The following is a 23938-nucleotide window of genomic DNA, read 5'->3' as shown; positions in this document are numbered from 1 at the left end:
TTATTCTAAGAATGTTATCTGTGTATTGCAGAATCAAGCAAATGAACAGTTATAATGGTGTCATTAAGAACCAGGATTTTCTTCATGAGAAAAAAAATGAGGTAGAGGTTTGAGTGTCGAGATAAGTAAAAACCCTGTAGTCCAGCATTTAAGTTGGAAGCAGCAGTATGGATTCATGATGGATTTTATCTTTCTCAAAAAAAGATACCTGCTCTAGACACACTGAAAAGGCCTGGACCCAGTGAAGAGCAGTGGGCACAAGGTTGATTGGTATTTGAAAGTGATACGTACAAAACACAGAAGTGTCTGCCATTTGAGATATTAACGTGTGTTCCGAAAAGGAAAAATATGAATTCAAGTAATTTGGGGAAATTCTGAACTTCCTCTTTGGCAGTTATACTTTCTGTTGTATTAAATACTCTGAAACAGTCTCTCAGTAAAGAAATCTAATAGTGTTTAACACAGTGGCTGTCAGGAACACTTTGTTTTGCAGGGGAAGGGACTGAGATTGTAGAATCTCTGTTGCTTCTTTCCTACACAAATGTGTCATAGAAAACAATCTGGGAAATATTACTGTGAAAGCGAAATTCAATCTGTGGTTAATTACCTGTCATAGAGGGACAAGAGGTATAAAGAGAGTTCCTGGTGTTACCATGTACTTAACGAATGCCTAATTTAATACAAGTATTGTTCAGAATCCACCAGATACTAAATGCTGTGTTCAGTGCTGGGACAACAAAACAAAATAAAAAAATAAAAGTAAAAAAAGGAAAGTCTGGTAGAACGTTAAACTATAGTGATATTATTAATTTTATAATACAGATTTGAAAGAAAATCTTTAATTCTGATCAAGAAGCTAAGTGTAAGCGACCAGGATTATGCCTTGGAGAGAGAATTAAGTTATGATGGGCAAAGCAAGGAGGGGCATTTCTGGCAAAGCAAAGATAATTAACGTTAGAGTTGATGATGTTTACAGGAAAAATAGCCATACTTGTCTGGAGTAAAAAATATATACATTTTTTAATTATAGGAAAAGAGTGACGTAGGGCCAGTGATGTGAGAGAAATGTTGGTTTTGGGTTCTGATAAATCTGAGCTGTCATCATTGTTCTTCCTGTACATGACCTTGGGAAGGTGATTTAGTTTCTAGAAGGCTCAGCTTTCCCATCTGTATAATGAGGATTAATAATATTTAACTCACAAAGTGAGGATGAAATAAAAATCGTGTATATAAAGCTTCCAAGACGGTGGAGGGCACTTTATCACTGCCAGTTCTTACTGTTGTTAGACAGATAGGAACAAAATGATGAACACCCTCTGCTATCAGGGGAAAGGATTTGCATTTCACTTTGCAGGCAGTGGAGAACCACTGAAGAATTCTGAGCATGGGGGTAAAGTGATTAGCTCTGTGGTTTGGAAATATGAACATGGAGCACTGATTAGATGAAGAGAGACAGCTGGCATGTGTCCTGATACAAGATGAGAAAAGCATAAATAGGGCATTGGTAGTGTGGCCAAAACTTTTCACTGTTTCAGAGGTTTTGGCTATTCATCAGGTGTATGGGAGGGTGGAATAAGAGACAGGAAAGAATAAAAAAATGACATCAAGGTTTCCAGCCTGAGCATCTGAGTTGCCAGTTATACCCACCATTGAGACAGGCGAAGTAGAGGAGGTTTATAGAAGAAGGTAGTGAGTTCGGGATGGTATTTAGTTAGTTTTCTGCCATTGTCTTTTGGCTTGTCACCTTTCTAGACTAAGTGAGCTTTGAAGATTTGAATGTGGTGGCCCAACTTCTAACCCCAGCAATCCCTTGATTCTATGGGGCCGCTGTGTTTTGAATAGTGTGTTGGCTTATTACAAAGGCTTGTATCGTGATCCTTTGAAGTGCTGCTTATGAAATTTATCTAATACATCAGAAAGGTTAGTGTAAATGTGCTCCAAAGTCAAATACCAAAAATGATCAAAGCAACTGAACACAGTAGCCAAATGTGGATATGTGACTTGCACGATTGCACTCCTCAAAGCATTGTTTTCTTTAAGCGTAGTTGAAAGTAAATACACATCGAGACATTCTACCCAACACCAGTCTTTGCGTCTGTTTCTTGTTTTAATGTGCAGGACAGGAGAGAATTGGAAAAGATTCCAACTATGAGCAGGAGGGTAAAGTTCAGTTCGTGATCGACGCAGTGTACGCAATGGCTCACGCCCTTCATCACATGAACAAGGATCTCTGTGCTGACTACCGGGGTGTCTGTCCAGAGATGGAGCAAGCTGGGGGCAAGAAGTTGTTGAAGTATATCCGCAATGTGAATTTCAATGGTGAGTCTCCACGTGTTTTGGAGGGCATTTATGTTGTAGAAAAGGACATCTAGAGAATGCCACACAACCCTGGTATATCTAACATACTATATAGAAATATGACAGTTGCTCATAATGACGACATTGCAGCACTAAAAGATGACAAAGTACAGTACTTTCTGAATCCAAGAAGTCAGATTATGCTCAGTATGGTTTTAATGTCCTTATATACATCAAAATGCTAACATGCTGACGTATGGTAAACCAGATAACCAGGACATCCAATAATGCAACTTCGGGTGATACACAACTTGGGGGTATCCAAGTCTTTTGGCAATGCAGAAACTTACTCATACTCATCTGATATATCTCCACACAAATATTTACAGTAATAAACCTAACTATATTACATACAAATAACATAACCGCACTGAAGGGAGTGAGGAAGGAAAAAAAAAAAAGAGTGCAAACAGTTTTGGAAGACAGTATTTGACTGCTATAAGACTGAAGATGTGAAAGAGTATACACAGATATTGCACAATAGCTAGGAAGTTCGTGTGTTTTTTCCACAATTCTGAAGATTATTTATGTCCATAAGAGGACTGAGAGATTTAATAAAAGACATTGTGGATAATGAAAGTCAGGTCTCTTGTTGTCAGAGAAAGAAAGTACTAATAAGGATGGGAGAAAGCTAAAATAACACTTGTGTTGGATTAGCATAGAAGATACCAGCGTTAACTCATGGATTCTAATACACAGATGGGGAGATACGGAAATGGATACAGGTATGTTTGTGTGTATGCAAACCTCTACTGTCTAGTTCTGTCCACTGAGAGGGCCTAGGAGCCATGACACCCTGGTAGAAATGACTGCACCCGCACCCACATCTTGTTTAGAAATACCATTCTCCAGCGAAATAGAACTAGGGCTCCCTAGTGAAAGTCTCGATTCAGGGGCCAGAGCAGGGCAAGTAGAAGATGCGTTTGAAACCCTGCTGTGCCACAAAGTAAGAAAGTGCTCAAAAACTGATGGGACCATGTTGAAGGGGCAAAGGAACCAACTTGAAGAAGATCCCACTGGCTAATTCTAGGCCAATAATGGATTAAACTCATAGAATATAATAAATGTCAATGAGTCCCTACTAATAGGAATAAATAATCGAATTGGATATGTAAATGCAAGATAAGGGACAGCACAGTGGAATGAGGTGAGGATAAAAATACAAAACTCACCATTCTGCAAAGACCTCAGTAATAATTGTTTCAGGCAAGAATCATCAATGGACTCTAAAATTATTGGGCTAAAGTAGGATGAGAAATATGATACTTGCATAGGCTCCAAGTATCCTTCCTCATGGAGCATATTCATTACAAAGGGCAAAACAGCAGCTCTGAAGTACAGAAGCCTGGAAGACAGCACTTCACCAAGCTGTCAAGGTTAATGTCACCAGTAATGAGAATTAACAGCATCACAGGCCGCTAATTATTAGAGGAATGCACGTCGAAACTACAATGAGGTACGACTTCACGCCAGCCAGAATGGCCATCATCAAAAAGTCTATGAGTAACAAATGCGGGAGAGGGTGTGGAGAAAAAGGAACGCTCCTGCACTGTTGGTGGGAATATAAATTGGCGCAGCCACTATGCAGAACAGAATGGAGGTTCCTTAAAAAACTGAAAATAGAGCTACCATTTGATCCAGCAATCCCACTCCTGGGCATATACCCAGAGTAAGCCATAATTTGAAAAGATACATACACGCCAGTGTTCACTGCAGCACTGTTTACAATAGCCAGGACATGGAAGCAACCTCAATGTCCATCAACAGATGAATGGATAAAGAGGATGTGGTGTGTGTGTGTGTATATATATATATATATAGAACCAATAGAATATTACACAATAGAATATTACTCAGCCATAAAAAAGAATGAAATAATGCCATTTGCAGCAACATGGATGGACCTAGAGATTATTACACTAAGCAAAGTGCATCAGAGAAAGACAAATATTATATGATATCACCCACATGTGGAATCTAAAAAAGAAAACATGATATAAATGAACTTATTTACAAAACAGAAATAGGCACAGACTCCAAGAATGAATGTATGGTTTCCAAAGGGGAAAGGTGGGGGGAGGGGTAAATTAGGAATTTGGACATAACATACACACACTACTATATGTAAAATAGATAATCAGCAAGGACTTACTGTATAGCACAGGGAACTATACTCAAAATTTTGTAATAACCTATATGGGAAAAAAGTTATGTATATATAACTGAATCACTTTGCTGTACACCTGAAATCAATACAGCACTGTAAATCAACTATACTTTAATAAAAAATAAATTAGTTAATGAAAAAAAAAAAGATATCTTGGGAAGGTTACGGCATCACTTCTGAGGTCTTATTGCCAAAAATATATAACCTTCACCTAGTCATGAGGGAACATCAGACATCCAAATTGAGGGACATTTTACAAAATAACTGGCCAGTACTCTTCAAAAGTGTCCAGGTCAGGAGAAAGACAGATGGAGGAATTGTTCCAGACTGGAAGAAACTAAGGAGACGTTACTATTAAATGCATTGTGGGAACACAGATTGCCCTTTAGCCAGAAAAAGAATATGAATAGGACAGTGGAGGAATTTTAATAATGTGTCGATTAGTTTTAAATATTACATCAGTGTTAATTTCCTGGTTTAGATAATTATGTTATGGTTTAAAAAACCTTCTTGCTTCTCTGCTTATAAATAATAATCCATTTAAACCCACAATATGATATCAATAATTCAGGAGTTACCTAGTATCTGAGTGAAGAAGAACCACATCCAGTTTTGGAACCCACAGTTTCCGAGTTTAGATGGAGACACAAATGACTGTGAATGCAACCAGAGAAACAGTTCAACTACAGATTTTCTTCTTTTTGTAGTTTCTTCCTCACCTTACAGAATCTCTTAAAATATATAATGAATTTTCCCCCAGAACCAAGCACATATAAATGTCACTACATATCTTGGGGTCAATTTCTGGGCTTTGTATTCTGGTCCATAGATGAGCATCACAATTCTTAGGTCAGTAACAAGTAGTCATTTTGAGAATATACTTGGTGATTCGCATCTGATTCTTCTTCCAGATAGTGCCTGTAGACTTTGGTTAAGATGGGCTTATCCACTGATGAGCCAGAGATGCTGAGCTTCTGATTGGACACAGGCCCTATGTTTATCCAATGATTACTGTGTGCCAGAAACTGTCCTAAGTACTAGTTGTGTATTGGCTTCTTTAATATTCATAATACCAAATGGCTTAGATCTGTTATTTTCTTTTTCTTTTCTTTAACAGATAAAGAGACTGATTTACAGAGAGGCTGAGAATCATGTTGTTTAAAGCCACACAGTTATGTAGTGATAATGCTGCAGTTGGTACCTAGGGTACCCAACTCCATGGCCTGCTGTCTTGACTTTTATTATGTGTCTGAGAGAAAGGACTTATTACAACATTCCTGCCGTTCTATCTTGGACCACGGGCTCTGTGGGAGCTCACAGCCAGGGCCCATTTGTTCTCTCTCTTTGTCATCATTGTAATCGTGCTCTGGTGTCAACGTAACCTGCTTTTCTCTAAGGATGTTCTTTCTGCCGTATGGACAGGCAGGTGACCTCTGGGGCCACGTGACGTTTGTTAATGGTGGGGCTCAACAGTTTTGTAAAGCAGAAAAACCAAACAAGCAAAAACCTGTGTTAGCTTTAGTTAAGTGGCTTTCGTGTCACTTTAAGTGAGCAACTATTAGGGTGAAAAGAAACCTGGCATCTTTTCTCATTCAATTTCCTGATGTTTATAAAGAAATCCAATTCCAGAGAGGAGAAAATATTTGTCCAACACTTCACAGCTAGCAAATGACAGAGACAGACCTAGAAGTTGTTTCTTTCTAGTCCATTGTGAAAAATGTAGCCTCTATTTTGCATGTTTTAGGAAAATCGTGGTGTTTCTTGGTCTCAGTAAGCTTCACTGTGCTCTTCTGTTACTTCAGAATTTTCCATACCCCTGGGAGTTCTGTTCCAGACCAGCAGAGTACAATTTAATAACTCCGACCTTCACATTTATGAAAGCATCAGTCTAGGAATGCTCTAAAACCATCGCTACATCTTTGCCAAGCACTTAACCTCCTCTTGTGCACCAACAGAGAAGATGGCTAATTTTATCTTCATCACTTCTAGCCATTTTTTTCTGCATCCCAAATGAATGCAACGACCTGAGCCTAAATTTTAGTTATCTTGATGTTGGATGTTGGCCCATCCAACCAGATGTCAACATTTGTAAATTTAAAAAATTTGTTGTCTTGGATATGCAACCTTAGAGAGCTGTTACATAGTGATGTCTTTAATGTGAAGCCTGTCTGTAGCTAGATTTACTACTTTCCAGAAAACAGATTGGGTTGGGGTATGTTTTATAAAGATGGCACATCTCACGTGGTCTTCTTGAGGTTAGCTTTCCTTCACTGAGGGTGAGATCCGTGTTCCCTCCCTTGAGTCTGAATGAGCCTGTGGCTGATACAGAAGTGGCAACATGTGACTTTTATGGCATAAAATGCCTTAGGGCTTCTACATGGTCCTCCTGTGACCTCTGTATTACGAACACAGCTACCACGTTAGAAAGAAGCCAAGAAGCCACGAGACAGGCTGCACGTAGGTGCTCCAGCCATGGCCCCGGCTGAGGTCCCAGCTAATAGCCAGCATCAGCCATCAGACATGTGAGCTTGAAGCTGCCACAGCTGCTGGGAGTGGACCAGAGAGGCACTGTTTCTGCCAAGCCCTGCCCAAATTGTAGAATACACATTGTCATTTTTTTTGAGAACTACCTCCTAGGGTAGTTTGTTGACCAGCAAAAGGTAACTAGAAAACGAGTCAAGGTAGCCTTTCTGAAATCTGTGCATGGGGTGATAAAAAGAGAAGAGAAAACCTGTCAGGTCAGTACTTGGATGCTGAAGACTGTTTTGTCTTCAGCAAAAGACATCCTATATCCCAAATCCTTCTTGATCCAGGAGAAAAAGGAATTTCACTCAGATACTCTCATCTTGGAAGGAGATTTCCTACTTGAGTGTATTCTCTCACCCATTCTCTCCTCTCAGTATCCCATCCTGTCAAGTGGCCCTGTTTCCTTTACCTTAGGGACACTTGTATTCTGGCCCCGATACCTTGTGGCGATTTCTGCAGGGGATCGCTTCTCCTTTGATAACTTACTTATTTTCTTTGGATTTGTTTGGTCCTCTTTTTATATATAGAGAGAGTTCATTGAACACAAACCCTCTTTTTCTCTCTCAAGAAGTTCAGGGATGATGGTGAAAACGAGTTGTGTGGAGAAAAAAAAAAAAAAAAAAAAAAACTGCCCATAAAATGCCAGTTGCATTGTCAAATCCATCAGAAAGGCCAAAGCCATACCATACATTGTTATACATCACTTAGGTAATATATTCAGCTCTTTTGCCTTCTGTTTTTTAAGAATGATCTTTAATGAGAATGGAAAGGGCATTACAAGAATCATTTCTCCTCGCAAGGATTGTAAGGAGGGAGACATAGGAGGCAGGATGTACCTTTCTGATGGATATTTACCTGGTGGGCTGAGATTCTTTGGAGCCCCAGGCCTCTGATAATCTTCCTCCATCCTCTCAAAGACTCTGAAAAGCTCATGTCCTATTTTTTAATGAGTAGAAGCTATAGAATTATAGCAAAGCACAACATGAATCCTAGTATCCACTGTGAAAGAAAAGACAGGTGAGTGTCTGAATATTAATGTCTTCCTAAAAATAATAAGAAAGATTTCTGTTGATTCCTATACAGAGAGGGCTTACAGGGCTGTCTTTGTGGACCATGGGGATAGTATCTAGGTGAGGCAGAGAAGAAACAAATTGAAACGATGCCATTGGCCACACACACAGATTCAGTCACTGATTCAAGTTCGTGGGTCGAAATCAATGTTGCTCATAGATGAAAGTCCATTCCCAGAGTGGATTCTAGCCTGCTGTTTGGGAAATTTTTAAAATGTTTACACCAGTGGAGAAATTTAAATTAAATACCAGTCAGGAGAGACCCCTTTCATGCATTGGAAGATATTATTAGTCTGGGGGTCTGAGGGCATGTTTTCTGGTCCTGAGATATTAGCAAAGAAAACAATAATAAAAGTGAAAGCTATAAAAAAAATCATGACCATCTATTGAGTGTTTATTATGTAGAAGGCAAGGGAGTAAGCACCTTGTGTACATTATTACATTTAATTCTTACTAAGCCTGTGACATAGGTGTTAGTGACAATCAGAAGTAGAGGAAGACAAGAATTTGATGCAGTCACACACATAGAAAGTGGCAGACCTGGAATGTAAGCCCTTCCTAGGGGATTCCAAAGCCGGTTATTGTGCACTATTCGAATGGAGTGAGCTGCATGGGCCTAGGGCAAGGGACTTGCCCTCTCTGAACCTCAGTATACTTCCTCACCTGTAAGAATAGGAGGATCATTGTTCTGTGTCCTCCAGGTTTGTGTTTGTTTCCTATTGCTATCATTAAAAGATTACCATATATTTGGCAGCTTAAACAACACCCATTTATTATCGTACAGTTCTGTAGTTTGGAAGTCTGATACAGGTCTCTCTGAGCTTTAGTTAAGGTGAAGGCAGGGCTGGTTCCTTTTAGAGGCTCTTCCTTGCTTTTTCTAGCTTCTGGAGGCCAGCTGCACTCTGGGGCTCAGGACCCCTTCCTTATGTCACCCCGGCCTCTTGTTTTCATCCTCACATCTTCTCCTTCCTCCTCTGACTTCCTCTTATAAGGGCCATTGTCATGACACTGGCCCCACCCAAATTACTCAGGATAATCTCGCCCATCTCATGGTCCTTCGTTTAATCACACCTGCAAAATCTCTTTGCCAGGTGTGGTGATATTCACAGGTTCTGGGGGTTAGGACTTGGATCTGCCTGGGGAACCATGATGCAACCTACCACAAGCTCTGATTTTTTTTTTTAAATAGGCAGAAGTGTCGTGAAAGTCTGTGCCTGACACTTGTAAGATAGTGTGGAGATCTTTTCAGCTGCCCTGTATCCTGCCTACATGTCAGACCCTCTCTTACAGCAGGGGTAACTTTCAGTCCAGAATTGTGACTCCCTGTGCCTCTTTTCACCCAATGTATTGTCCCTCTTTCTGGACCCCCCCCCCCCTTTTTTTCTAACTTCACTCTTGTGTTGAATGATCATTTGTGTGGAATCACTCTTTGTCATGCCTGCTTTCTTAAGTGTAAACATCCTTTTTTACTGTTTCAAGCATCCTCACACCTGTCCAGTTCACATGCCTTAGTTCTTTCATCCACGTCATCAGTGCAGATAACACACTAGCCCCAATTGTGCAGACGTTGATGACTGTTAGCCAGGTGTAGAGTTCTGCCACCATTAGAGCTGACATTTTTAATGAGAATTATCAAAAGTGCTTCATGTCCGTTACCTAAGACTTTACCCCGTCCCTCCCCTAAAAACAGCAAAATGGACTTCCGGTCTCGGAGATTCTGTCTCCGCCTGTAATTGATCTATAAACTTCCTTGCAAAAGGCAGGAAATGAAGCACTGTTTTCTGCTGGGAATATTGATCCAGTATTCACTTATAGGCAGAGCAGACAGTATTCACATACCCTGAAGCCAGTGGTATTTTTCCTAATTCGTATAGGTCATGAGAGAAATGGTTCTCCGTTACAAACTTTTGGTGATTATTTTGTAACTGCTGTATTGCTGAAAGTAACCAAAACTCACATCTTCTATTTTTGTGTATGGTTTGCCACTTGTTCCATATGGTTAATATTAGGGGACTTTTTGCTCATATCCAACTTTCAATTTTTTTTTTTTTTTTCCAAAAAATGCATTAGTGGGGCTTTCCTGGTGGCGCAGTGGTTAAGAATCTGCCTGCCAATGCAGGGGACATGGGTTCGATCCCTGTTCCGGGAAGATCCCACATGCTGCGGAGCACCTAAACCCGTGCACCACAGCTACTGAGCCTGTGCTATAGAGCCCTCGAGCCACAGCTAGTGAGCCCTGTGCCACAACTACTGAAGCCCGTGCGCCTAGAGCCTGTGCTCTGCAACTAGAGAAGCCACTGCAGTGAGAAGCCTGTGCACCACAGGGAAAAGTAGCCCCCGCTTGCCACAATTAAAGAAAGCCCTCATGCAGCAATGGAGACCCAATACAGCCAGTAAATAAAATTAATTTGAAAAAATGCATTAGTCTTTTTAAATTGACTTGTGTCTAATTGTGCCAAAAATTGGTTTTATCTTAAGATAGACATTTTAAATAAGACCCAAAATAGAAAACTGAGAAAGAATCCATTGTTTATTAAGCACTCACCAGGCAAACCTACTAAGCATTTAAGACTGGTTATCATTTACAGCAAATTAGAAATATTCAGCCAAAAATATTTTTAAAACGCAACAGTATTCAACTATGTATTTAAGTGAACTTTTGAGCTTGTTTTTCAATTCTCTTGCATTTCCTTTTTAAAATATATTTATTATTTTTTTGTAATGATTCTTTATTGACCACAATTTAGTATTTGGGGGAAACTAAAATTAATAATAATAATAATAATAATAATAATAATAATAAAAGGGGGAAGCAGGTTGTCTTCCCACCTTCCATAATTAGCTGTTGCAGACCATAGTGATGACTTGCCCAGGAGTTTCAGGGAGCATCTCGGGGGAACCTATTAAGCAATAGGGTTAACTCCTAGCTACCTTGCTCATCACCAGGTCTCCAGACCATTACCCAGGGTGTAAGGGATAGAAGGAATCTCATTTAACTCTAAAATCTGTCATTGTCTTGTCTTCCCCAGGTAGCGCGGGCACCCCTGTCATGTTTAACAAGAATGGGGACGCCCCCGGCCGTTATGACATCTTCCAGTACCAGATCACAAACACCACCAACCCTGGTTACCGCCTGATCGGACAGTGGACAGATGAACTGCAGCTCAATGTGAGTTCTGCTTGTTCCTCTTCCTTTGCTTGTGTGATGAATGAACAGACTTTTAATATGCTCCACGAGGCAGACGTTTCCTGTCTATATGTTTGTGAGCATCTGCAAGTGAACATAACACTTGTTACAGGCATCAGCAGGGACTGATAACCGATAATAACACAGCGATGATAGCAAGGATGACGGCATGGGTAGGGAATGTGGGAGGCGTTCACGCCTGACGTTATACTCGGCAACTTCGTGAATCATCTCATTTAATCTGAGGCTCTGATTGCTTTACAGACACGTTACCAGCTAATACTTTAATTCTTTCACTAGATCTTTCTCTCGGTCAGATTGTTTTTCCTTGCTTCCTCCCTCCTTCCCCTGCTCCTTCCCTCCCTTCCTTCGTACCTTCTCTCCCTACCTTTGTACCTTCTCTATTAGCTACTGTGTGTGTGTGTGTGTGCGCTTCCTTTTAATGCATTTTACCAGGTCACTTTGGCTTATACTGAGATTCTCTGGGTAACATCAGTGTTCGTTAATTTCCATAACCTCTCCTTCTTTCCGTAAAGCGTAACCTTGAGTGAGTAACCACTTCCACTTCCTTATGCAAGGTTATGTCAAAGTTCACTACCAGAGCCCATCAGGAACTTATCTGTAGTCAAACACAGTAAGGTTTATTTAACTCGCTGCATGAAAAACAGGCTCCTGCCAGCAAAGCTCCTTCAGGGTGAAGGAGTTCGGATGAGATGCATTGTAGAGTTTGGGCTGAGTTGAGTGATTCTGCAGAGGTTTTGGGAAGCAGACCAGTCTGGGGTTGGGTCGTCTTAGGAAGTAGAGACTATTTGATGATAGGGTGTCTTTGTGATTCTGATCTAGTAGATGGGAGGAAAACAGCTGGGCAAGAATTGTCACTAACACAGAAACGGTACTTATGTGAACTGGAAAAGGGAGATGTCATTGTGGTTGCAGAGCATTCTTGTTTGTGCCTAGTTTCACACATGATGGCAAAGGGACCTTGTTTTGTCTTGTTCCACCATAATCATGGAGTGGCCTTGTCTCATTAGCATTTATATCACTTAAGTGGTTCTGTTTGTAATATGCCTGCCTAGGGGTGGGCTGATAGCTTTCCAGCCTTTTTAAAATTTTTTTTTTAAACTTTCTCACTATTTCAGGTTCAACATTCAATAATGTGCTTCTGATAATACTTATAATGCCCTATTTGAAATTAATGTTTTGTTTAAATGAATATACAGGTCTTCCCAGGAGTAAAGAACATTCAGGCCAAGGCTAAGCCCAGCACAGCTATTCTTCCTCCCTTCCTGGGAAGGAATGTAAATTGGCCAGGCCCAAGCCTGGTGGCTGGGGTCATGGAGCCTGGGGGCAGTAGCAGAAGTCAGAGTAGCATGGGTGCTGAGGGCTGCTTCTTCTCAGATGCAGTGGACCAAGGGGTTACACTGCAAGAAGTTCTACAGCAGGTCCCTCAGTGTAGGATCGAGCTCAAGTATGACGTTCACCGGGGCTAGATAAGGCTTATCCCCGGGTAAGGATTATAAATCAGGTAGGGCTTCCCAGGTCCATAAATCTACTTTGAAATAGTAATATATACAAACACAGGGTTTTCTTGTGTCTGGCAGGGCCCTGCATTACTATGGGTTCGCCAGAGAAACAGAACCAATTAGATAGATAGATAGATAGATAGATAGATAGATAGATAGATAGATCGATCGATCAATCGATCAGTTTGCTGTAAGAAATTGGCTCAGATTTCTTATGATGGCTGAGAAGTTCCAAGATGTGCAATTGCCAAGCCAGAGACCCAGAAGAGTCAATGGTGTAAGATCCAGTGTGAGTCTGAAGGCAGCAGAAGACATGTCTCAGATCATATAGAGGCAGGCAGAGAGAAAGAGGGTTCTCTCATACTCAGACTTTTGGTTCTTTTCAGGCCTTCAACATGTTGTTTAAGGCACACACACATTAGGGAGGGCAGTCTGCTTTACTCAGTTACCAGTTCAAACGTGCATCCCACCCAGAAATCCCCCCATAGACACACCTGTATAACATTTAACCAAATGTCAGGGCACCCCATGGCCCAATCAAGTTGACGTATACAATGAACCATCACAGGCCCTATCCCAGAAAAGCCCTTCTAATGTCTCTTCCAAACCTGGAAATTATGCCATTAGCCTTTATTGGTATACATCTTAGGAGGCACTTTGGAAATGATTGAGATCAAGGCTTTTTGAGCGTGGAGCATGGGATTGATGTCGTGGGGGTGGTGGGGCTTGGGTCATGCTTTTTAGAAGAGAGGATTGTGCATAAAGCAGGGGACTGGTGAAGCCATGATGAGCCGTTTACCTCCTTTGCACATTGTCATGCCTGGCTCTGCTTGTATCTGTCCAGTTCTTTTCTCTCCAGGTCCACCATCCCAGTGAGCTGCTAGGAAGATTGTTCTCTGGTTTATGTTTTAACCTTTATACAAATTGTATTTTATTAGCCATTCAACAAGTCTTTGTTGTGCTTTTTTTAAGTACTGTCATGCGATAAGCATTGTGGGAGGCAGTGGATACAGAATGGAAGTCAAAACAAACATGGTCCCTGTTTGTGAATAATTGAACATCTAGGATAGAGTTACATGGTAAACAAGAGATTTGTGTGTGGAAATTCCAAAGTGTGGTAACAGGCATGGCAGGAGGGAGAATAATGGAGGTGGAGAGGGGCCTATTGGATGAGGAGCAGATGATGGGGAGAGAATGAGTGATCCGTGGAGCCAGTCAGGAGGCGGTGATGTAACTAAGGGAGAGGAGTGGGAGGAGAGGTTAGGGCAGTAGGTAAGAGCCAGAGCAGGCAGTCCCTTGTAGGCCATGATAAATATCTTTCAAATTTTATTCTGAGTGCATTTAAAAGCCACAAAGAAGTATTAAGCAAGGGAGTGACTGGATCAGAATTAGGAGTAAAAATCACTTTGCTAAGAAGTTAATGAATAGGAAAGGGCAGGCATGGGAGTAGAAAGACCAATTAAGCAGGCACTGCAGTTCTCGAGCTAAAATAGGGTGGCTTCGTGAAGAGGTTCTCAAACTTCAGTGGGCACCAGAACCATCTGGAAGGTTGGTAAAAAGACAGATTGCTGAGCCCAGCCCCAGAGTTTCTGATTCAGAACATCTGGGAGTGGAAGGAGACCCAAATATTTGCCTTTCTAAGGAGTCCTGTGTTATGCTGATGGTACTTTGAGAACCACTGGCTTAGAGAGTGTGGTAATAGCAGAGATGTAATGAAATGAGTGGAAACACATATATGTGTATTATATATATATAAAATACGTATATACATCTATAATTACATATATATCTTACAGGAAGTGTAACATAATTTAGTGATGGATTCAGTACTGGGATTAAAGGAAAAATAATCAATATTGGGACTGAAGGAAAAATAATCAAGAGTGAATCCCACGTTTATAGGGTAGGATGGAGTGGAGGAAGGGAGAGGATATGGGGGTATATGTATAAATACAGCTGATTCACTTTGGTGTACCTCAAAAACTGGTACAAGAGTGTAAAGCAATTATATTCCAATAAAGAGCTTAAAAAGAGAGAGAGAGAGATTAGGGAGACTCCTGGGAGTGGGAGGGGAAAAATTGAGAATCCCAATTGAGTCTTCCCAAATACATGAAAGCCTAAATGAAATGGATATAAGTCTGAAGCTCAGAAAAGTTTTGAGTCATAGTTATAAAAAATAAAGTACGTTAACCTATAAATGGTCTTGAAATCCATTAGAGAAAAAGAGAGAGAGAAAATGTAATAGCAGAGAACCCAAGGCCTTGAAAACCTCATAGAAAATGACACAGTTCCAGTCCAGCTACTCTAAATAGCACCCAATTTAAAAGATTCTGTTTAACTTGCCTGGAAAGTTGGTCCAACCGTATATACTTTGGATTTTTGTTTTTGTTTCTGGAAGCTAGATCAGGGATGTATGCTTGACTCAGCACTAAACAGGAACATTTTTTATTCTACTTTGTCATGCTGAGAGTGGTATGGTAGGAAGAGAAGACAGGACTGACTGTGAATCCTCAGCTGAACCCAGTAACTGATGCTTGGTACAGCATGCACCCTAAAGGTAAGAATGGCTGAGCCAGGAACAGGGCCATTTTTATACCCCTGAGAGTCTGGGTTAACTCAGAGCCTGGCCACTGAGAAAACTGGCCTTGAAAAGAGGTTACCTTGTTGATGCCTTTTAAGGGCTCCTTAAGATATTGTAAAATCTAATTTGAATCACAAAGAAAAGACAAAAGAAGAGGTAAATGCAGTGCCCAGAGGGCACTCCATCCCTCTCACCTGGAGACCGGAACCATACCTAGTAGACTGTCCAATGGTTGGTATCCTGTCCATCCAAGGTCACCCTGCTCAAGATGTTACTTTTGCTCTAATTAGTCTGATTCAGTTCAAAGTTCTGTGAGAGTGGATTTGGGGCAAACTTACTTTTATAGTTTTGCTTTCTCCTAGTCAATGAAATAAAACAAAACATTTCAAGTAACAAGAGTACTTCTTTTCATTTACAAACTCAGGGGTACTCTTTCAATCCCCAGTTAGATCATCTCTAGCAAATGGAATTTTCAGGAGAGCTTTCTCTGTGGTCAGTAATTGCAAATGAGTTTCTTAGCTAAGAAGTCAGGGTTTTAGAGTCTCAAAATCCCAGGGCTATAAAGCAGACTACTTGCCACTCTGTACAGGATCTTCTGGAATTTAGGTGCCTAGGAGTGCACTGTCTGTTACAGAATGCCACCCTGAGCCCTCACTGGCAGAGCTCTAGGTCCTTTCTCCTCTTGGGCTAACAGATGACCATGTGGTTTGCTGCTAGAATATTTGTGCACCAAGAAGAATTAATCGGAAGGAAATCATTAAAAGCAAAACCATTCACTCTCCCGCTTACCACCCCTACAGAAAGAACCCTGATGTATTTTCTGAGGTTTGTATAGTACTGTGCAGAAATTCCAGAAAACATTTTTCCTGGCAGAGAAGCAGGCAAAGGGATAAAGCAACAAATATCTGTTGCTCGTGTGCAGGGCGTCAGGAAGGATGGAACCACTGGAGATGCTGGGAGAAGCGAGGGGCAGGTTCCTGTACTTGGAGTTCCCACAGTAGGATCAGGGCTCTGTAATAGATAAATTGCATTCACAGGACTTAGATAGGCACTGATTTAAGGCACTGACTTTTATTTGAATTAGAATTTTAAAGATAAGTAGTGGTTTCCAAGATGGAGGTGAGGGAAAAAAAAATGTTTTAAAATGAATAATGCAGTACTGTTTAAAAACTGAGATAGAGAATATGTTGGGAAAAAAGGCAAAAAATAAAAGATAGTTTTAAAAATAATACATTTATGATATGAATAAACTACACATTTTGCATATTAGAAAACAAAGGTGATTTCTGTCATTGTTCAGCTATTTGCAATTAATAGTATATTTAGATATGCCCCTAAAATGTTAATTTTTCAAATAACTGAAATTCTTTAAAATAGCAAAATATTAATTAAAGTTAAAAAAAGAACCTACTCTCAAACAGGCAGTTTCCTGCAGTGAACTACTCTCTTAAATGGAAGATTGAATAAATATCACTTAACCTTTACTGGCACCTCTATCATCTGCCTGTATGTAGGCTAGTCCATCTTTGTGATCTTCTGAGATGTGTGGGGCTTTTTAAGTGATTTGTTCCCTGTTGAACTGACTTTCCACCTAGAGACTGAAAGCTCCTAAAAGACAGAAGCTATGTTTTGATTATTGTTTTATGTACCTACTAGGACAGTACCTGGCACACAGCAGCCATTTGGGTTTGTTGTTGTTAATATATAAAAACCTGTAAAATTAGCATGAACTCTTTTTTTAAAAATGGTAGACATTACCAACAAGAAGCAGCCACACCACACTTCTTCCCTCTGAGAAGAGCGCCCAAGCTTCCTTGTAGCCCTGCGTTGTTCCCAAGTCCAGGGGCAAGACCTGATTTAGCCTAAGCCAATCACCGTAGCCATAGCGATTATGGGCAGTAAACGGTCCAATCAGGACGAACCACTGGATGTCTGCCGGCCAATCCGGGACTGCAACACTTCCTATGAAGTGGGTGTGGCCCTCAGGAGGCACCGGAAGCCTTTTGGAGTCCCCTGAGCAGGAGCTTCAGGGAAAAGGAGGCAAATCTTAGGGAAACCAGGTGGAGGTGGCATCCTTGGAGCCCTAGGAAACCTTTACTGGAAGCCATTTATAGCCTCTCTGGATTGTTCCCTTATCAATAAATGAAGGCAACTGAAATGTGGTACTTTTCTATTTACAATCTCATTTTCTACAGCAATCAAAAATGAAAAAAAAAATTGTTTTTGTTTTAATATGTCCAAATTGGGGGAAATAAAATGTCAGCCTACGCTCAATAAGCAGAATTTTTCAGATTTCATTAAACTGAGGTGATTAAAAAATAAATTTTTAAAGTTGTGATTTTGTTAAATATTGAATCTTTCACCCTGGTTATAATTTTGGCTTTCAGGGGCATTTAAAGACATAGAAAGTACGGTTGATTGCGGCAGTCACTGTTTAATGAAATTATCTCTCCCCAAATCAATACTTACTTACCCTGCGTATAAAACTACTAATCACGCCATTGTTTCATAATTGCAACAGTAAAAATGTTTTAGACGTCTAATCACGCTCATAATTCCCGATGTACTGCACGAGATACGGGGTAATGGATAGCGGTAATCAGAGCAATGTTGACAAAAAGAAAAATATGTAAGTTGTCAAAACCTAGAACTTCTTCAGCTTCAGTTTGAAGGCTTCTTTTACGGAATCACCTTATTGTTCATCATAATTAATGGCTCATACCTTATAATTTATAGTTTTGTTATTAGTAATTAGGGCTCAGGCTTTGCAGCTGACCTGATAAGATGGGTCAGAGCCTCAGCTCCACCACTCACAAGCTGTAAAGCAGGATTACAACAGTGCAATTTCATAAGGTTATTGTTAGAATTAAATGTAGTGCTATGTGTAGCATACTTAAAACAGTGCCTGGCACACAGTAAATATTCAACAAGTGTTAGCTAGGACAGCACCAGTAATAGTAATTTAATATCCTTGGTTTATCACATCATCTGTAACTGTTGAAGATGTCAGTTTCTAGCACTCAGCTGTATTTTTTTTCCTTTATACCCCAGCACCTAGCATAATGCTTAGCCTATAAAAATAGCTTGTTCTATGTTAAATAGATGAGTAGATAAGCAGACAAACAGTTGAATTATATTATAAATTACTTAGGGCTGGGGGTGTCAGTTTCGATTTAGAATTCCCAGTGCCTGTTGCATGAACGGGTGAGGAGATTTAACCAGAATTCTGCTGCAGTCAGCAATTCCACAGGATACGGGGATCCAGTCAAGACGTTGGTTTACCAGACAAGTTCTTTAAGAATTTTATAAGTGGTCTGAAAGCCGGTTCACATTGCAAAGACAGAGTTTTTTGGACTCTGAATGATAAAGCCAGTCAGGAAAAAAGGAGGAAAAGGGATAAAAGAATTGGTTTTAATTTTGTTCCTGTTGTTCTCTAGTTTTAGAGACCTACCTGTGGCTATTTGAGAACACGGGGTGGGATTTTTATTCTTGAGCGGGGATGTCAGTGGCTACCTTCATGTTGGTGACGGTGGATTCATAATCCCACTGTTAAAGCTGGTCCCAGCCACCACCTGCCTCTTTAGTTTTTAATACTGTGTTAGAGGAAGAGTCAAAACAACAGAGGATTTAGGATCACGCGCTGTGGTTTATAACCATGGCTCTGCCCAGTTCCTAGGTCTCTGTGAGCCAGGACAAGGCCGGCCTCTCTGACAAGATGGCATTTAACCTGAGACCAGAGTGCCAGGAGTCATTTCTATTTGTCAGCATCTGAATCTGTGATATTTCACACAGGACGTGTACGAATCCACTACAGTGAGTACTGCTTTCCAGTTGTCAGCCAACTGAGACTAGAGATCCCAAGCTAAATATAAACAGCAGATGTGTTTAAAAACTTAATTCCTTGCTAATATTTTAAGAATCAAGAGATATCATAAGAATAACCATGTTTTTGGCTTTTTTTTTGAAAATCAGATCGGGCAGTAATATACTTTTATCCCATGCAGTAACAGCTAATTGGAACTCAGTAGAGTCTTCCCACTTCAGACAAGGTGTGTGTTCTCCATGTCACCACACCCCCCACTACCCGCCACTGCCTGACACCCCCCATAACTCCACTCACTCACCTAATTCCTTACGCCCACAGGCTTCTCATTTCATTCACCTAATCTAGACTTAGAGTAGATTCTAACTTATTTCCACTAATTTGGTTTCCACACAGGCTTGACTTTTTATAAATGGTCTCTGGGAATTGTCTTAATAATATACTAATAGTGTTAAAGACCCAAAACAGCCATAAGTATGTAATAATGCTTTTTCAAAAGGGTCAATAAATACAGCCTGCAAAAGAGAACTGCTTTACTGAGGACAGTGCTTTTGTGTGGAGGCATGTATTTGTACATATTCTGAAATGAATTGAAAAGGAAAGAAACTGAGATCACCCTCATGTTGTCAGCATTTCTTCTAGTAGCCAATGGTGTATAACTGTGTTCTGTGAACATCTGGAAGATGAATAGTATTTATAATTATCAATATGGTTTCATAAACATGTTCATTACAGAAGCCTGAACCCCCATTATTCCTTGTTTGCATTGTAGGCATTGCAGCAAATCACTTCTTGTTTATTAGTATACAACTGTGTTCTTTGGGGAAATTGTTGAATTCCATTACTTGCTGTGTTTTGGGCTCAGGCAAAAGACATTTGAGGGAAGAAATAATAAGAAGGATGAGTGTAGAGAGCTCAAGTTTTATAACTGAGGGATTCTGACTCAATACCAGCCCAAAATTAGAAAAGGAGACATGAGTTTACGTACCCTCTGCCTAACTGTTTGCCCTGGGAAGCCAAAAATCCAAGGATGACCTGATGACGTTAAAATGGAAATGTAGGAATCGAATTTGAAGCGTTTTCAACCCGCCGTGAGAGAGTCATAAAGTGGGACAGCAGCAGAAAGCCCGACTTTGAGTACTACCTCCTCAGCCACTTGTTGCTAAAGCACATTATTTACTGTCCTTGAGCCCCAGTCCCCTTGTGTATTTAACATCAAGTCAGGTCACGCAAAGCAGCTGCTTCACAAGGATACCCTGAGAATGAATTGCCATAATCTCCCTGATGTGAGGAAGCATATGAGACTCGTGGTCATACGTCTTGTCCTATTTCTTGCTGCCTTAAATAACTACCAGAAACTTGGTTGCATAAAACACCACAAATATCTTATGGTTCTGTAGGTCACAAGCCCAACAGGGGCTCCCACTGGGCTAAAACCAAGGTGTCAACAGGGTTGTTTCTTTCTGGAGTCCCTAGGGGAGAATCAGTTTCCTGTTCACTCAGGTCCTTGGCAGTACATAGTTCCTTGTGGTTGTGGGACTGAGGTCTCTGTTTCTTTGCTGTCAGCTGTGGGTTGATCCCAGCTTCTCAAGGCCTCCTTGGTGTTCATTCCTCCATATTCCAAGCTGGCAGTGGCCGGTCGAGGGCCGCTCATGCCTCCTGCCTCCCCTCCCACAGTTGCATCTCTCCCTGACTCTTCTGCCTTCATCTTCCACTCCGAAGGGCCAATGTGATTACACTGGGCTCACACAGATAATCCAGGATAATCTCCTTATTTTAAGGTCTGTAATCTTATGCCATCTGCCAAGTCTCTTTCCCTGTGTAATGTAACATATTAACAGGTCAAGAAATTAAGATGTGGAAATCTTTGTTCGGGGGAGGGTTAGAGGGGGGCAAATTATTTTGTGTAACCACAGTTCCTTACTACATAACTTTGTTTTTCTATGAAGTCTGTAAAATCCATATTACATTCTCAATATTCTTTTTAAATTTTTTCTTTTTTTCCTTTTAAATTAATTTTTTTAATTTTAATACACCTCTATCGGTGTCATATTTTAATTAAATATTTTTGTACAGTTTTTAAAGGTTAGTTTCCATTTATAGTTATTACAAAATATTGCCTATATTCACCATGTTATAAAATATAGACTCACCATGTCTGCCTTACAGAGTTAACGTAGTTGTGTAAACAGAGTTGTATGCAGTTTTCTTAAGCATCTTTAGTATCTAATTGAACTGATTTTCTTGATAAATGTTCTAATCTCACACCTGGAAGAGTCTGGAGAAGAATCCTGAGTTAAGAACCCTAAATTCGTAATAAGCAGACAGAATCCCTCTTAAGTGAGGGGCCAGGATTGAAGATTAACAGAAGAGGAAGTGATGCCAAGACCATACGAGGCTTAGCTAGGCTTCAAGGAAGAGTTCTTTTGACCTCGAACGTTTTCCTAGTTTATCCTCCACAATCCTGAGCATTTGCTTTCATTGCATTATTTCTCTTTAAATGACAAAGCAGAAATGCAGAGAAAGAGAATAGATTGGCACTTCCTGAAATGGTTAAACATAATGTTGCCATATGAACTAGAAATTCCACTGTTACGTGTATACCTGCCTCTGACATTCTCTGGTCTGTATAAGAGGTCATGGGGCAGTAGCACATCCTAGTAAATAGTGTGGAATTTGGAAGTTGTTGACTGCCAGCTCCCTGGCATGCTATGCAAATTGCCTGTTGATATTGCAAAGTCACATTTGGAGTTTACTGCAGTAAAGGGGCTGTCATCTTGAAAGAGTCTTGGTAGAGTCTCAAGAAAGGGAGGTCAAGGGCAGATATTTTTAAAATTTGGTGGTCTGGAGTAAGGCACTTCTTTCAGTGGGGAAGGTTTGATCAGAATTGGGCAAAGTCTGTGGTATTAAGTTTTGTATTGGTTGATCCAGTGAGGAAGGTTTTGAAGCAAATATTTTTGTGTAAACTCTTGTTTGGTGAGAGGATCTATCCTAGTTAAGGGATAACAGGTCATGAAAATGATCTATTTACCCTGATGGATTTTTTATTTTTTTTATTTTTTTTTTTGAGAATGGGGTGATGTATTGTTCAAATGGATGGATTTTCAGGACGTTCCTAAAACAAACCTTAAAAAATATGTGTAACCTCTATCTTCCTGGGAAAGAATTTCTTTGGAGTATAAAATCACATTAGTGTAGATAGTTTTACTTTCCTTGATCCTATTAAGCTGGGTGGTTGCAGGCAAGCTGTGCTGAGGGGGTGGTCAGAGCTAGAAATCTTGCGTCTCTGATAAACCCGCTGGGTGCAGAGCCATCCTCGATGGAATTCTGGGACACATGGTGACAGGCTACTTGGCAGCATCACTTTTACCCATGGTCAGGGTTCGTTCTTGTTCGAAGGTCACAGGCCAAGGTGATACGTCGAACTTATCTCCCCTTCTACTGTCCTCCATCCTTCAGAACCAAAATAGCACACCCACTGAGCACGTCATCCCAAACCACTCCAACTGCTTAAGCAAGTCAGCCCCATAACTGATGGTGTCACCGTCTTCCCCTGTGTAAATTACAGTATCTATCCTAAGTAGGGGGCTTGGTCTAAACAGAGTTCATTTTTCTGGTTACTGAACCTGGAAGACCCCACCCCCCCTTCTCTCACGCAAGCCCTGCCATTCCTAGGGATGTGTCGCTCATGCTTTCAATTTCTCGAATTTGATATGTCATCTTCTCTATAGATGGCTGCTCCAAAACAGCTGCAGCTGAGAGTGGTAAACACCCCTCCAAAATAAATCTAAATGAGCAGTGTTCCCCTGCAGCCCTTGGTTGGACAAATTCATGAATGCATTTCCCGTGCCTGCGAACAGGTTCTGGCTGGTCTTTTATACAGTTGCACAGCTGATTTCTCATTGTTAAAAATAAAAGTGGCTTCAATGAGTTTCCGGCCCCAACCCTCTCTTATTTGATTGATTATGGAGCCCAGTGAGACATCTCTGTCCTTCTTGGACAATGGGGTGAGGGGAGCCTAGCAGGAGTGGTCTTCCAGCTACATCCTTTGTCTTAGGTCTTGGAATTGTCTCGCGTGCCATTCAGACAAGCTCTCTGGCCAATAGGTGCTCATTCCCACAGCCTCCTGAACAAACACTCATCTATTCAGATGGAGGGGGCGTTTTCAATTCCCTACCTAACAGTCCTCCCAACTATGACAGTGAGGAAGAAGTAACAAGCAGAGAACAAGGAGGACAGAAAAGATGCAATGGGAAAATATCAAGAAGGCAAAACTTCTCATAAATAACAAAAGCGCTCTTGATTTATCGTGCAGCAATATTGTAACAGAGCCTTCACAATGACTGAATAGGACAAGAGGGTCTTTATCTTAGCAAGGAACATGATGCCTGCCATTTAAAAGCACACGCTGGAAGCGAGCTTTAACACATTGATGGATATGCACTGGAAAGGTAAGTGGCTCTTTGAAATTGCCCTGAAATCATTTATACTTCAATAAGAAGCTCGCATCAAAGTTGGTAAATAGTCAGTTACATGATTTGTGTGTATATTTCCTGGTAGTTAATTTTTTTCCATTAGAAGTATATATCACCTTGGTTATATAATGCCAGTTTACAGAATTCAATCAAGAGTGCCAGATTAGAATGTCAGGCCTCTGGGAAGAAGGGGTGGCACCAATAGCTCTTCTCTCTCATCACTGTTAT

General features: G+C 40.6%; 1 protein-coding gene across 2 annotated transcripts in view; it reads left to right on the top strand.

Annotated features, from left to right (window-relative positions):
• Nucleotides 1-23938, top strand: part of GRM7 (glutamate metabotropic receptor 7) — an 802500-nt gene that overhangs the window by 527245 nt on the left and 251317 nt on the right. For both annotated transcript variants that reach the window (XM_057705555.1, XM_057705554.1), the window contains exons 6-7: nt 2119-2319; nt 11151-11290. In XM_057705555.1, the coding sequence (XP_057561538.1) occupies nt 2119-2319; nt 11151-11290 (341 nt within the window). The remainder of the gene's footprint in view (nt 1-2118; nt 2320-11150; nt 11291-23938) is intronic.

This window comes from Hippopotamus amphibius, chromosome 13 (assembly GCF_030028045.1).
Source record: "Hippopotamus amphibius kiboko isolate mHipAmp2 chromosome 13, mHipAmp2.hap2, whole genome shotgun sequence".
Classification (NCBI taxonomy): domain Eukaryota; kingdom Metazoa; phylum Chordata; class Mammalia; order Artiodactyla; family Hippopotamidae; genus Hippopotamus; species Hippopotamus amphibius.
The sequence above is the reverse complement of the archived record's forward strand: the minus strand, read 5'-3'. Positions and strand labels throughout refer to the sequence as shown.